The sequence below is a fragment of the Dama dama genome, chromosome 27, assembly GCF_033118175.1.
Source record: "Dama dama isolate Ldn47 chromosome 27, ASM3311817v1, whole genome shotgun sequence".
NCBI lineage: Eukaryota > Metazoa > Chordata > Mammalia > Artiodactyla > Cervidae > Dama > Dama dama.
Window position 1 is genome coordinate 26709687 of NC_083707.1, and position 15964 is coordinate 26725650.

The 15964-nt window shown below is 39.9% G+C and overlaps 1 protein-coding gene across 2 annotated transcripts in view; it reads left to right on the forward strand.

Annotated features, from left to right (window-relative positions):
- B4GALT6 (beta-1,4-galactosyltransferase 6) overlaps window positions 1-15964 on the forward strand; it is a 69504-nt gene that overhangs the window by 10846 nt on the left and 42694 nt on the right. Inside the window, exons 2-3 of one of the 2 annotated variants that reach the window (XM_061130707.1) lie at window positions 4035-4142; window positions 10800-10916. In XM_061130707.1, the coding sequence (XP_060986690.1) occupies window positions 10817-10916 (100 nt within the window). In that variant the 5' untranslated portion in view covers window positions 4035-4142; window positions 10800-10816. The remainder of the gene's footprint in view (window positions 1-4034; window positions 4143-10799; window positions 10917-15964) is intronic. The other variant, XM_061130706.1, reaches the window with a different exon arrangement.

The following is a 15964-nucleotide window of genomic DNA, read 5'->3' on the forward strand; positions in this document are numbered from 1 at the left end:
AGGAACTAGGTCCCACATGCCATAACTAAGAGTTCACACGTGGCAAGTAAACAATCCTGCATGCTGGGAATAAAACTACCATGCAGAATCTTTAGTTATGGCATGTGCACTCTTAGCTATGGCGTGTGAGATCTAGTTCCTGGATCAGGGATCAAACCCTGGCCCACCCCCCCACCCCTGCCTCTGTATAGGGAATATGGAGTGTTGGTCACTGGACCACCAGGGAAGTCCCTGATTGATTTTTTAATTAATCCTTCACTCTGGGAACTTTATTTCTGACACACACCCCAAACAGTTGGGAAATCCTTTAGTGTGAAATAGTTTTACATTTGAAATTGGTTATCTGATTTGATCTTTCATCTAACTAATCTTACCTGTTAAAAACCAGATTAATTTGTTTATAGCATTGTGTTTTACTGGAGAAAGAGCTTTCATGGTGAAGAATTTCTTTCCTCCAGAATAACAATGGCAGGATGTACAGATAACTTAAGGCAACCAGGATTATGTGTTTCTTTATGAACCCACTATGTGATTGAGTTATGGATTGATCCTGAATTTGTTATTTAATGTTTTTCATTATTAGATACATTGTAATTCACTTAATAGGATCAATATAAATAGTACATCATGAGAAACACTGGGCTGGATAAAGCACAAGCTGGAATAAAGATTGCTGGGGGAAATATCAATAACCTCAGATATGCAGATGACACCACCCTTATGGCAGAAAGTGAAGAAGAACTAAAGAGCCTCTTGATGAAAGTGAAAGAGGAGAGTGAAAAAGTTGGCTTAAAACTCAGCATTCAGAAAACTAAGATCATGGCATCTGGTCCCATCACTTCATGGCAAGTAGATGGGGAAACAGTGGAAACAGTGTCAGACTTTATTTTTGGGGGCTCCAGAATCACTTGCAGATGGTGGCTGCAGCCATGAAATTAAGACACTTGCTCCTTGGAAGAAAAGCTATGACCAACCTAGACAGCATATTAAAAAGCAGAGACAGTACTTTGCCAACAAATGTCCATCTAGTCAAGGCTATGGTTTTTCCACTAGTCATGTATGAATGTGAGAGTTGGACTGTAAAGAAAGCTGAGTGCTGAAGAATTGATGCTTTTGAACTGTGGCGTTGGAGAAGACTCTTGGGGATCCCTTGGACTCATTGGAAAAGACCCTGATGCTGGGAAAGATTGAAGGTGGTAGGAGAAGGGGATGACAGGGTGAGATGGTTGGATGGCATCACCAACTCAATGGACATGAGTTTGAGTAGACTCCGTGAGTTGGTGATGGACGGGGAAGCCTGGCCTACTGCAGTCCATGGGGTCACAAAGAGTTGGACACAACTTGAGTGACTGAACTGAACTGATGGCCGTACATGTTAGCTAGCAGAAATAATTTCAAAACAAAAGACTTCTAAAAATCTCTTTATAACATGTTCATAGTTAAGCAGCTCTGTGAAGCTTGTTATTGTACCATCACACCTTGATTGAAATATTATCTCTTTTTTTAAGTATTTGAGGCTTGCTAATGTTAATAATTCTTAACTGAAATCATGTTTTATGTATTGCCTTCTTGGTAATTAAGTTAATGGCTCAGATATTATGACTTCTAATCATAGTGCAGTGTCCAGCTTGACTTGGAGGAAGAGAACTCTGACTCCATTTTCATTTGACTCAAGAGGACCAGTGGTAGAGAATTAAAAGATGTCTTGTTTTTTGATTTGAAAGTATACTCTGGCTTTGGAAATCATTGAAATTCATTTTCTATGCTGTGTCCCCTCTCTCCTGCTTGTTTTAGAGTCATTCTCCTTTCATGAATAAGTAAGTTGAAATTATGAATGGTATTTTAATTGTGAAAACACAGGGAAATCGGGGATAATTATAAAGCATATAGTTCACATAGGTCTCCCTTTTATGTACTCTTATCATGGATAGCATTCTCAAGTGGGTAGAGGTTCATTTCATTCACTTGAAGTGCATTCTGAAATCATTTATTTTCAGCAGATTTACAGTGCTTCCTGAGTGTGTTTATTTATGGCTTCATCCTTTATAATCTCATTAGGAAAGTTTCCTTACTGATTAGATTAAAAATGTAATTGCCTGCATTTTTCCTTTCCTGGTTCCCTCATTTCCTCCTGATTCTACTTTTCTCCAGTGTGGTTTATAACTCTTGACTCTTTAGGCTCCTGTCACGCTTTATAGAAGCCGTATGTTTAAGTGAGTAACCATGAATTAACAAAGGACAGTGCTGCAAGCTGTCATGTGTTAGATCATGTGTTCAGAGTCTAGTTTTTAAATTTTCAGCTAAGTTTAAACCAGGCTGAGCTGGTCATCTGGTGGTTGTAGAAGTGATTCCAATGTTTCAGGCAGTTTACCCTTTCTTAGAATTCTGGTTTTTGCAGAGGAGACCCCCATGGCTCCTTAGTTGCTGATACTGCTTGGCGGTTGGTGGTTATTTAACACATATTTATTGTGAATAAACACATGTCTCCACCTTGAACATCTTTAATAAGACTGTTAGAAAAGTCGTCCTCAAATAACTTAAAGCTGTTAAACTGCAGAGTGAAAGTGGTAAAAAAAACACCTGTCAGAAAGAATTTCTTGTTAATTTTTGGTGCCTACATCAGCAAAGCTTGAGATGTTGGCTAAGATCTGAAATAGATTTGTGCTGTATGTGATCAGTATATTCATAATTGCTTGATAAAATGGGATTCTGAGCACAGAATTCTTTCATTCTACTTATTAGTCAGTCTGTGATTTACTGGAAGGATGGGGAGGAGGATATTATAGGCTAGCAATCACTTGCTCTGCAGATTTTCTTGAGCCCATACTTGACTTTGAATTATCATCACTATGGTAAAATAGTCTATTTAAATAGTGTTTTGACATAAAGGGAATCATTTGTTTTGTAGCCTGGCACAGCCTAGAAGTCTGTTATGTTTTGTTTTTAACTTAAGCAATGCTTTGGTTCTAGGCAAAGTATGAACTCTTTCATATGTCATATGGCCGCATCCTGGGGTTTATGGCATTATTATTAGAGATGACACATTTAGCTTTTACAGAATCAGATGAGTAATTTCTGGGAAATTGTTGAACAAGGGGCTAGATGTGGAAAGAAGAAAACTTACAGGCATGTGAAATAGATGTTTAAAAGGTTATTGTGAGTTCTTAGAAGTTCATAGAATACGTGATTCAAGTGTCTGTGGTTACTATCAAGGGATGTATATATGCAGCTGGGCTCTAAAGGCTGAGCGCCAGAGAATTGATGCTTTCAAATTGTGGTGCTGGAGGAAACTCTTGAGAGTCTCTTGGACAACAAGGAGATCAAACCAATCAATCCTAAGGGAAATCAACCCTGAATATTCATTGGAAGGACTGATGCTTAAGTTCCAATGCTTTGGCTACTTGATGTAAAGAGTCGACTCACCAGAAGAAACCTTGATGCTGGGAAGGATCGAAGGCAAAAGGAGAGGAGGGTAGTAGAGGATGAGATGGTTAGACAGCATCTTCGACTCAACAGACATGAATTTGAGCAAACATGGGGAGATAGTGAAGAATAGGGAGTGTGGTGGGCTGCAGTTCATGGGTTCCCCAAGAGTTGGACACCACTTAGCGACTGAACAAGAGCAAAGATATGAAGTGGTTTGCTTTTTTCCATGTTGTTTATTTCATTACATGTTCTGTAGACTATATGGGAAAGCATTTTCTCTCCTGTGACTTTGAAGTACTACTTCTGATATCCTCCTCGCATTGGCTGCAATCTGTTAATCCCCTCTGTTGTCACTTCCCTCATAACTTTTTGCATTGAAGAGTTTTCTTTTTCTTAGTCTCTCTGTCCTGTAGGACTTCCAGTCATTGCTTATCCCAGATTGCTGCCTCTCAGAGTCATTTAGAGCAGTCCTTGAATCTTGAGTTTTTAATATTCTACCTGTGTAACCTCTGAGTTTGTTTTTTGATCTCAGTATTTATTTATTTGCTTGCATCAGGTCTTAGTTCAATATGTGGGATCTTTGCATCATGTGAGATCTTTCATTGCAGCGCACCAATTCTCTGATTGTGCTGAAAGTGAAGTCGCTTAGTCCTCTCCAACTCTGTGACGCCGTGGACTGTAGCCCACCAGGTTCCTCCGTCCATGGAATTTTCCAGGCAAGAGTACTGGAGTGGGTTGCCATTTCCTTCTCCAGGTATCTTCCCGGCCCAGGGATTGAGCCCGGGTCTCCCACATTGCAGGCAGACGCTTTACTGTCTGAGCCACTTGCGGTGCAATTCAGTAGTCGCGGGATGCGGGCTCAGTGGTCCTGGTGCCCGGGCTTAGTTACTCTGAGGCATGTGGGATCTTCCCAGACCAGGGATTGAACCCATGTCCCTGCATTGAAAGGTGAATTCTTAACCACTTGACCACCAGGGAAGTCAGTTTTCTGGTCTTAAAATGAGGAAAGTTGTGCCTGTATCCTGAGATGGTATATTTGTTTCCTAGGGCTGCTATATAAATTACCGCAGTCTGAGAGGCTTAAAGCAGGAACGCATTTCCTCACAGTTGCATTGGCCAGAAGTTCAAAATCAAGGACTCGGCAGTGCTGTGAAACCTCTGAAGGCTCTGAAAGACCCTCCCTTGTCTCTAGCTTTGGGTGCCTGCTGGCATTCCTTGGCTTCCTAGGCTGGTGGCCAGTCACTCTAATCTGCCTTCATCCTCACTGTACTTTTTGTGCGTGCGTGTGTGTGTGTGTGTGTGGAAGTCTCACTCTGCTTTTCTCTTGTCTGTGCACTTTGATTGGATTTAGGGCCAACACAGATAATCCAGGATGATCTCCTCATCTCGAGATCCTTAACTTAATTACATCTACAAAGACTCCTTTTTCAAATGAGATAACATTTGCAGGTTCTGGGAATTAGGATGTGCACACATCTTTTGGGTGGTCTCCGTTCAACCTGCTACAGAAGAATTAAATGAAATGTAACACGTGGCATTTAGCTCATTGCCTGATGAATGGAGGTACTCAATTCATGTTAATTCATTTCCCTTCTCTTTAGAAACCCATGCCCTCCAACATTCCACATCCTGGGATGATTTCTGAGTTATGCTCAATTCAGAGCCTTCCTGCTCCACCCTGTCCCCCTTCTCTCCAGACCATAATCTTCCTAACCTTCTACATCTGGCACTTTCTCACCTTCATTAATGTTACTACTACTACTTGTTTTAATGTTGAGAATGACCTAGTTAACTGGTCATAGGGAAGTACTTTAAAAACATTATTTTAGTTGTTGCATGTGAACTCTTGGTTGTGGCATGTAGGAATTAGTTCCCTGACCAGGGATCGAACCCAGGTCCCCTGCGTTCAAATGCAGTCTTAGCCACTGGCCCACCAGGGAAGTCCCCATTAATGTTACTTATCATCTTCACAGTGGCCCTCAAGTCCTCTCCTCGCCTTTCTGTTTCTTGACACCATTTACCTACTGGGACTGTTAGAACTTACTGTCCATTGCTGCCGGTGCTCCTCAGGTTGGATGGCTTCTCCCCGAGTGTCCTCCGCAGCTATGCCATCCCATTGGTGGAGATGTTCTTCTCCCTCTTTCCTCTTACTCACTTAGAGCCTTCATTTGAGACTTCTTTCCTTGCTCTCCTCAGGTCATGCTGAGGTCCCTCCTGCTCAAGAACACTTCCCTTGACCTGGCTCTCACTTACTTGTTCCGACACCAGACTGCTTTCACTTGTCCACTCAACTCTCTACTAATTTCTTTTTTACCCCATTATTTGGGTGAAACTGCTCTCTTGAAGGTTGACCAGGATCTAATAGCACTTTTATTTATTTGTTATAAAAAAATATTTATTTGGCTGCATCAGGTCTTAGTTATGGCATTTGGGATCTTCGATCTTTGTTGCAGCCTGTAGGAGCTAGTTCCTTAACCAGGGATTGAATACAGGTGCCCCTGCATTGGGAGAGCAGAATCTTAGTACTGGACCACCAGGGAAGTCCCTCTAATATTATTTTAAAAGGCTGATTGGGATGGTGATGAAGAGTTGGGTTGCTGAAGCTGACTGCTGGGGGTGAATCGTAGCTCCACCACTTGCTAATAAATTACTGTGTGGCCTTGAGCAAATCACTTAACTCCACTTTCCTTATCTGTAAAATGGGAATATTTGTACCTACCTTATAGAGTTGTCGATTAGTTTATATAAAGAACTTCTAAGGATGCCCAGTAGAGTAAGTGCTAGGTATTAGCTTTTCATTTTTTAAGCTTTTTTCTTTTTTCCTTATTGTCTGTCCGTCTTCTCCTCTGTATTGACATTTGTCATGGTTGACCATTTTCTCTTTCTTCTGTCCAATGGTGGCTTCACCATGTTTCAGCTCAGATTAATTCATCTTGAGGTCTTTTAGTTTTATATCTTCTATTTGCGGTCTGAACTCCACCTTCTTATCTCCTTTCTAGATAATTTTTCCTGTGGTAATTCATCACCATGGTTCCCACTTTTACTTTTGTATGAATGTTTCTCCCAATTGTATTTGTACCCCACTCTTCTTAGCTCCACCACTGTGTTTATAATTGCGTGTGAGAATGTCTAACAACACCGTCTCCCCCTCAGAATCAGCTGTGCAGTTGACTTCTGGTTTGTTAAAGAACCTGGAGATTGTGGCAGTCAGGAACAAGGATGTTGAGATCAGAGGGATGTTGTGTTTGAAAGTCCTTCAAAGTCTAGGAAGCCTTTGCCAGATCACTGCAGACTACAGAGCTCCTTGACTTGAATCTTTTCTGTGCTTTGAAGGAGCAAAGCTACGTATGCAAAGGGGTGTGGAGACAGCTTTACAGAAAACACATTCCCTAGTTTTCTCAAGTGGAGAATGAAGCACATTCATAAATCTCTTTCCTCATAAACCTAGGGTAACATGCCTATGAGCTATTGTAAACTGTTGATATTTGAAGTTTTTTCCCCTTAGGTTATAGTTTCCCCCCCAACCCCTGGAAAACAGACTAGGTAAATAAGTGAAATTTATGTCTCACAATGCAGAGGCAAATTGCAAATGAGCTAAATTAGAGAACATAGCATCATCTTAATGAAGCAGTACTGGTTTTTCGTGTTCTTCTGAGTCGTCTTGAGACCAGTGGGAAAGATTTCCCTATTTTCTGAAATGTAGTCACTTGTAAGATGGAATAGAAATCTCTCTCTCTCTCTTTTTTTTTTTGCAGCATTTGGGCTTCTTAATTCCCCTACTGGGGATCCAACCCATAGTTCCCTGAAGTGGAAGCATGGAGTCTTCACTACTGGACCACCAGGGTAGTCCCTGGAATAGAAATTTTAGACAAGGATTTCTTGGCTTGCTAATAAAACATTCTATTTTACAATAATGATGATTAGCAGGCATGTAGAATTACCTGAGTGTGGGTTACTGTAGTTTTATGATGTTTGGTGGTCAGTCTGGATTATTCCATGCTGGTTTCTTATGCCTTGGAAACACTTTGACACATGGCCTTTCTTCTGTTAACAGTGCCTCTATTTAAATACAGCTTCATTCCTTAATGGGTTTTGATCTTTAGGGATTAAACCCATGAGGACCATTAACCTAAGGAATGTAACTCAATTAGCTGTGAATGATTTAAAATAAACTAATAGATTTTCCGTTTGGAGAGCTTGGCGTCTCACCTTTTCCTCCTTCTGTCTAATGCATAGTAAATACTTGCTTTTGGTAAATAATTCACCCTTGTCACAGGTGCCATCAGTAATCATTTTTTTTCTTAACAGTTTGGTTACCTTCTATTTTGAAAGTTTTTAGGAAAATTTGACTTTGTCCTTTTCTATGCTGGTTATTGTCCTTGTTTCTTAAATTTGACTTGGTTTCAAGATTTGGATTTGATCCCTGGGTGGGGAAGATCCCCTGGAGGAAGGCATGGCAACCCACTCCAGTATTCTTGCCTGGAGAATCCCATGGACAGAGGAGCCTGGTGGGCTACAGTCCATGGGGTTGCAAAGAGTTGGACACAAATGAGCGACTAAGCACACAAGATTCAAGCAGTTTTCTCTATTAGAGTAGGTATGTTAATTAAAAGAAAAAGCTGTGTAGTTTGTGAAAATTCTGTTTCCAGGACACACGTGTTCTTATCTTGTGTGTCCTTGTTTGGGGCAGTATTGTTTCTCCCAGTACTGGTCTTGGCCTAATAACTCTTAACTCAGTCCTCCTTCTCCAGGTCTTCCCCCACCTCCCCAGCTTGGTGCATAACAAATATAGGCTATTTACACAACTGATAACAAATTTCATATATAATTTTAGGATTAAATGATCCAAGATAATTTTAAATCAGTAGGTACTCGTAATCCACTTCATTTTTTTTCTCTGCGTCATTTCAGTTGAAATCTTGGTTTAGGTAGAATTGCTAATGTTACTTTGGCTTTTCTTGAACATTTTCCCACATTTTTGGTTGGCTGTTGTCTTTACTTTCATTTTTCACTTTGTCTCATCTGTCTTTGAAAGTCCACTGAAGAAACAAAAATGTACTAAAAACGTGTGGGGTTTGTAAGCCTGGCTTAATAAATTCAAGCCTAAACAAGTTAGATCTAATTATAGGACTGATTTCCAGAGAGGATGTGGTGAGTGCGTGCTAAGTTGCTCAGTCATGTCCGACTCTTTGCAACCCTATGAACTGTCTGTCCATGGGATTCTCCAGGCAAGAAAACTGCAGTGGGTTGCCATGACCTTCTCCATGAGATCTTCCTGACCCAGGGATTGAACCCATGTCTCTTACATTTCCTGCATTGGCAGGTGGGTTCCGGACAGGTGCCTAAAAATGATTGAGCTGGAGCTTATGTAAAACCTGTGTTTCTCTTTTATGGGTTAAAGGTGAAAAAAAAAAGTGTTATTTTACTCCACTTCTCTGTTCTATTTATTCTGTCCTCACTGGTACTTCGAGCAAGTTCAGATTTCAGTAAAAGGAGAAAGGAGGTGGCAAACATTTTGCTCATCTCCCTGTACCATCTCAAAGAAGCAGAACTGGGCCCAGAAAATGAGTTGGCATTTTTGATCTTTTCATTCAGCATTCATTTTTCAAGAGTGCCATTAGTGTGTTGAGAGACAGCTTATCTTAAAATTGAGTCATTAACCAGGCCTTGCAGTTTCTTGGTTTTTCTGTGAAAATGAGCCTCCTCCTCTTGTCTGAATGGAGCTTATGATTTTTAGCTTTATGCCTGGAGCATTTAGCGTAGAAGGGGCTTCCGAGAAACCTGGTGTAGTACTGCTATTTTTAGGCAAGAGAACTGAGATCTGGTGAGCTGTCCAAAGTTATGCCCAGCACTAGCAGAATCAGGACCAAGAAAGAAAGGGTCTTTCGACTTCTGTGCTTTTCTGAGGAGGCTTGGCATCTCAAAAGGCAATGACTTTTGTAATCTTTGTCCAATTACCAGTTTCTCCCAGAGGAAAAAAATACAAATTATTCTTGAAGCACTTACCTTGGAGATTGAAATTAACAACTTGAAAATGCCACGTTGATTTTTTTAAATTAAAATGAGACCACTAATGATGTATTTACAAAAATTTTTTTTCTGTTGAAAGACAGTTGCTTTAGTGTTGTGGAGGTCTCTGCTGTACGTGAATGTGAATCAGTTATGATTATGTATGTATCATCCCACCCCCTTTCCGTCATCATACAGCACCAGGCTTTTTATCTGTTTTACACATGATGATGTATACATGTCAGTGCTACTTTCTCCATTTGTCTCACCTCTCTTTCTCCCACTGTGTCCACAGTCCATTCTCTACGTCTGTGTCTCCATTTTTTCTCTGTAAATAGGTTCATCAGTACTATTTCTAGATTCCATGCTGATGTGCTCAATCGTGGCCAGCTCTTTGTGACCCCATGGATTGTAGCCCGCCAGGTTCCTCTGTTCATGGAATTTTCCAGACAAGAATACTGGAGTGGGTTGCCATTTCCTTCTCCACTAGATTCCATATGTATGCTTTAATAGATGATATTATAGATGATAATAGATGATTTGTTTCTCTGACTTAACTGTGTAATAGGTTCTAGGTTCATCCACCTCACTACAACCGACTCACATTTGTTCCTTTTGATGGTTGAGTTATTGTATACAGGTACCATATCTGCTTTACCATTCCTCTGTCATCGGACATCTAGGTTGCTTCCATGTTCTGGCTATTGCAAGTAGTGATGCCATGTTGATTTTGATTTTGTCTGCTTTTACAATCCTGGCAGGTAGACTTGTGATTGAGAGTGTAAAATTTCAAGTAATCAAGAGAAATTGCCAAAAGAGATTGTGATTCTAGATCATCCTATGTGTGCCCCCCCAACACTGAGAATATGAAAGATCTGTATCCAAATTAGACATGGTGATTTGTGACATATGTTTGATTCATGAGGGAATTCTTACCTCTGTGGAGTCCTTGGTTTGAGGGAATTAATATAGAATTAGAGAAAGTGAATTTTAGGATTATGTGGTTGAATGTGGTAAAGAATTATGTGGTAAAGAATGCCTTCCTGAAATTCCTGTGTATATTTTATAGTAGAAAATCATATGTGGATAAAGGAATTATGATTTTTGGATAGTTCATTTAGTCTCATTCTAGTTGATGGATGGATATTACTACTATAATTTTTCATTTTATTGTTTTTTAAAAGGAGTTTGTTTTTGTGAGTTTTCGATAATGGGAAATAGTAATTTTATATTTGTTTTCCCATTTGATGTACTAATTGAATCAGTTCTGGTCTATTGAGCAGTTCCCCAATTCTGAATATTATTTTTTAATGTAAAAAACCTAATTGAGTCATGTCATTCTCTCTTTTTTTTTTCTTTTATAGCCAACACATATCTCTTTATGGTTCAAGCTCGAGGAATAATGTTAAGAGAAAATGTGAAAACAATAGGACACATGATCAGGCTGTACACAAATAAAAACACTACTCTCAACGGCACAGGTAAGACAGCTTCCTGTTTTAATTTTGCTTTACTTCTGCTTCTTAGCCTTGTCATCATAAGTTAGTGAAGCAGATCTCTTCATCTTTGTCCTGCCTGCAAGTAACTTCCTGTTAAAGAGGAAGGTCTACTAAGTGCACCGGGAGGGTCTTTCACTGTCAGGACTGTCATGTATTCTAGGACGTAAAAGGTGTGATCACCGAGGGGATGGGGTTTTGTATAAAGATTCTTAGCTTAATTCTTGAAAGCATAAGCAAAATATGAAAAATAACTTGTATTTTTCAATTTGCCTTCCATATTAAAGACAAATAAACCACAAAGAGAGTCGTTTATGCATCTTAGCTGTGCTGCCATCTTTCTTCATGCCCATTTTAATTCCCAAGATGATTTGCCAACTTTGTCTAGAAAATACTTGTTTCAGTTACAGAGGAGTGTTAATAATTGTATGGCCTTTTTAGGAGCGAAAGGAAGAAGTCATGTAACATTGGAAATCAGTAGCTGCTCTTACCTTTTTAAAATATAACTTAGAAGAAGAATCTCCATCAGAATCACAGGAAGTTAAAGCCTAAGTAATAGGCCCAACTCATGATTTAATGATGGTAGAGCTAGTGTGAGTAGATTCAACTGTTGTGGAAGAATGCATGTGTTCCTTTGTAGCAGTGTTTTCCACATTGTCTCTGGAAGCTGTATTAGATGTTATTTTAAGGGTTCAGCGGCTGATTGTCAGTTGTTGCATCCACTGTATTCTTATTTTAAGCAGTTAAATTTGAAGATTTAACTTACATCACCAGTTCTTCATACATTGTGTCACTATAAATCACACATATACACACCCAACTTGCTAATAGGAAGTTCCTGTCCCCCCCCAGTCATAGGTGCATTTTCTTAAAATGTATGTTAAGGTGGGTAATAGTTTTAGACCCTTCTCACATCTCAAGACTTTTGCATATTGATTCTTAATTTCAGTGTCACACATGCTTCTACAAAATCTGTTCTAGTTATTTGCCTAATTTGTGTTATGATGCCACCAATCAATGTTTTTTCATCACTCATAATTTTCTTCTTCCTTTTAACTTTAAAGGAATTTCCTTCAGAAGGATGGTCTCATCTGAGTTGGTATTTTAATAGTACAGTGAAAGTCTCATGAACTGGTCTTCTGCCTGAATTAGTCTTCGAATAATAGGTCAATTTTAGAGAAGTTGAAACATTTTAAAAGCTTCACTGGGACTTGTCCTGGTTGAATAGGTTGGTTGTGAAAGTGTTCATTAAGAGTTCATTCAGTTGAACAGAAGTATTAAGCATCTTCAGGTTACTGTATTTGTGTAAGTAAGTGCTTATAAAATCTGTGTATAATCAGGTTCTTTTCCCAGGGTGTGAATAAGTTATATGTGTGAATATTGTGCTTTACTAGGAGAATTAGTTATTTGGGCAAGATCAATCCCAACCGGAGTACTTGACAACTGAAAAGAAATTCCCTCCTCCCCTCACTAAATCACAGTTTCAGTGAAGACCAAACAACCAATGCATCCTTTGATTAGTTTGCTTGTTATGAACCTTTGGAAGCCTTTCAGTTGGTTCCTTTACTGATGGTGCAGCTCTTCTCAGGAGATTGTCGTTGTCAGTTAGAAACTGGGTTTGGTTGTAAGAGAAAGCTGACTGCAGTGGCTTAAACACATGAGGCTTATGTTCTTGTATAAATGAAGTCTGGAGGTTGGATAACTTCCTTTTGTTGAGAAACTCTTCACACACTTTCCCGCTTCTGCTCTGTCTTGTAGTTTCACAGGCTAAGACACTGTGGGTCTCCAGGCTTCCTGTTTGCTCTTGGGTCATTAGAAGGAGCAGTGGAAGAAAGGGAAAAGAACCAGAGTTCCCCCTTTGTAAAGGTCCTTCCCAGAAGTCCCGCATGGTAATTCCACTCGTCTCGTTGTTGTTGTTCAGTTGCTAAGTTGTGTCTGACTCTTTCTGACCCCATGGACTGCAGCATGCCAGGCTTCCCTGTCCTCCGCCGTCTCCTGGAATTTGCTCAGATTCATGTCCATTGAGTCAGTGATGCTATCTAACCGTCTCATCCTCTGCCTCCCTCTTCTCCTCTTGCCTTCAGTCTTTCCCAGCATTAGAGTCTTTTCCAGTGAATTGGCTCTTCGAATCAGGTAGCCTAAGTATTAGAGCATCGGCATCAGTCCTTCCAGTGAATATTCAGGGTTGATTTCCTTTAGGATTGACTGGTCTGATCTTCTTGCAGTCCAAGCAAGAGACTCTCAAGAATCTTCTCCAACACCACAATTCAAAAGCATTGAGTCTTCAGCACCAGCCTTCTTTATGGTCCAGCTCTCACATCCGTACCTGACTACTGGAATAAACCATAGTTTTGACTATACAGACCTTTGTCAGCAAAGTGACATACTTAATTGAGAGGGCAACCAGGAATGATAGTCTTTGAGCTGGGCTCCTGGTGCTCTGAATGAAATTGGGATTCTGGCCCTCGTGGCTCAGACGGTAAAGAATCTACCTGCAATGCAGGAGACGTGGGTTGGGAAGATCCCTTGGAGAAGGGAATGGCAACCCAGTCTAGTATACTTACCTGGAGAATTCCATGGACAGAGGAGCCTGGCCGTCTACAGTCCATGGAATTACAAAGATTCAGACATAACTAAGTAACTAACCCTTTCACTTTACCTAGGAAGTTCACTTTACCTAGGAAGAAAGGGAAAATGGAGTTTGCATAGGTAACTATGAAGCACTGCCGTGTTCATTTATATTGAGCAGCTAGTATAGTTAATACTCAGCTAGATATTAGAGATACAACATGAAGAAAAACATCCTCTCAAAACTGTTTTCCAATAGCATGGTCTTTCTCCCACATTGCCACAGTACCTTTTTTAGGGAAAATAATCTTGAAACTTTAGAGCTAGAAGAACCATTAGCGATTACTTGATTCAACCCCATTATTATACATCTGGGACAACGGGGCCCAGACGAAGTGACTGACCCAGGGATGCACAGCTTGTAACAGGTCAACCAGGGTGAGAGCTTGTCTTCCCGATTGCTGATGTTCTCTGCTTTAAGGATCAAAAGATTCTGGATCTGGTACTTGTTCTTATACCAACTAGCTGGTGAATATTTAAAAGATTCTCCAAGTTTTTTGTGCCCAGCTTTTTCATTTACCTTGTTTCATAGAATTATTAGAATAAAATGAAAATTTGGCAGGTAGCATTCATTGTAAAAGGCAGATATTATTGTAAGTCACGTCCAACTCTTTTGCAACCCTATGGACTGTAGCCTGCTAGGTTCCTCTGTCCTTGGGATCGTGGGCAAGATTCATGGATTGGGTTGCCGTTTCCTTCTCCCAGGGATCTTCCTGACTCAGAGATTGAATCCAGATCTTTCTGAATTGGCATGGGGATTCTTTACCACTGAGCCACCAGGAAAGCCCAAAAGGCAGATAGCACAATTCAAAAATAAAGGATTCCTACCTCCTCCCACCCCCAAAAAAGAATAAAAGATCTTCCCTTTATGGAAGATATCTAGGCTTTTGGGAGAGATGGAACCTGTAAATAGCTACTTATAATACAGTGATTTAGTTCTGAACAGATGTGTACAGATAAAGTCTGCCCAAAAGGAGACAGTGGTCAGTAAGGTGTACAAAGGACTAATTGGGCTCCAGGGAAGAGTTGAGAAATATGTATTGACTCATTGAAAATTTATCACTTAGATCTTTAAAATTCTCATCACAAGAAAAAAATATGTAACCATGTGATGGATGTTAATTAATTAGCCTGGTGGTAATCATTTCACAATATATCCAAGTATCAAATCATTATGTGGTACACCTTAAACTAATACAGTGTCATATGCCAATAAAACTAGTTAGTAAAAAGCAAAATTTTTAACACCTAGTGGCAAATTGTGATATTTCTAAGTACATTTCATTCCAAATAGGATTTTTTAACCACGTGTCTGACATTCTGAAGCATCAAGTGTAAAGAGATTTATATAAAATTTTTGTAAAGAAATCATATACTTTTATAATCATATGGTACCTTGCCTTGTAGCCCATGGAGTCAGTCAAATTAAGAAAACAAAATGTATTCAGTGGGCAGTTATCAAAACAGATGACAAAGGTCACATGCTGTTAGAGCCAGTCGGCTTGTTAGAAATAACCCAGCACACTTCCTCATTCGGTGGGTGGATGGTCGGAGGCCCTCGGACTTGGCCAGCCTGACACGGCAAGTGGTAAATAGACCAGAACACTCCCTGGGTTTCTGTTACCTGCTTTAAGCCGCAGGGGAGACAAAGCCCTGGAGAGGATTCATTTGGCCTGGTCTCCTCAGGTCCAGTGAGAGCCAAAAAGGGGCTTGTCTAGCAGTTTTCATTCTGGGTTCCTTTTTTTTCCTCTGGTGTAGCTCTGAAAGAGAGGAAGAAGGCAGGGGCCCAGGTCTCACTGTGTTTTCATCCGTTCATTAGATGAAATAATGTCTACATTTTACAGTGGTTGTGGTAGATCGGCCTCTGGAGCATCTGTCATGCATCGCCTTTTAAAGCTCCTGGGTTTTGAAATTGGGGTTATGCTACATGGGCCTCAGCACTTTGGTAGGAATAACAATTTTGTGGGTTTATTACATCATAGTCTCCCAAAGTTTAAATCATTGTTGGCCACATTATCAGTTGTGAAGTATTCATTTGTAGTAAGTGTCTTCTGTGTTGTAGGTGCTGTATTAGATGCTAGAAATCAAAGGCAATTTGATTTCATTTGAAAGAGATTTACAGACATATGGCAAGGGGGTACATAGTTCTTATATACACAATACACTGGGATGATGTAACTACCTCTGGATGCATTACTGAAGGGTACAGACATTTGTATTAGTCTGACAATGAGTTGAGATCTTGTTCATTTATAAGGATGTTGTCAAGAGTCAAGTGTTTTAGCTAAAAAACTTTGTATTTAAAGGATAAAATATAATGATACAGCATGTCTCTGAGGGTTTTTTTAAATTGATTCTTCATAAACTGATAAAAGTGATTCGTGGATTCTTTCATGACTAAGTGA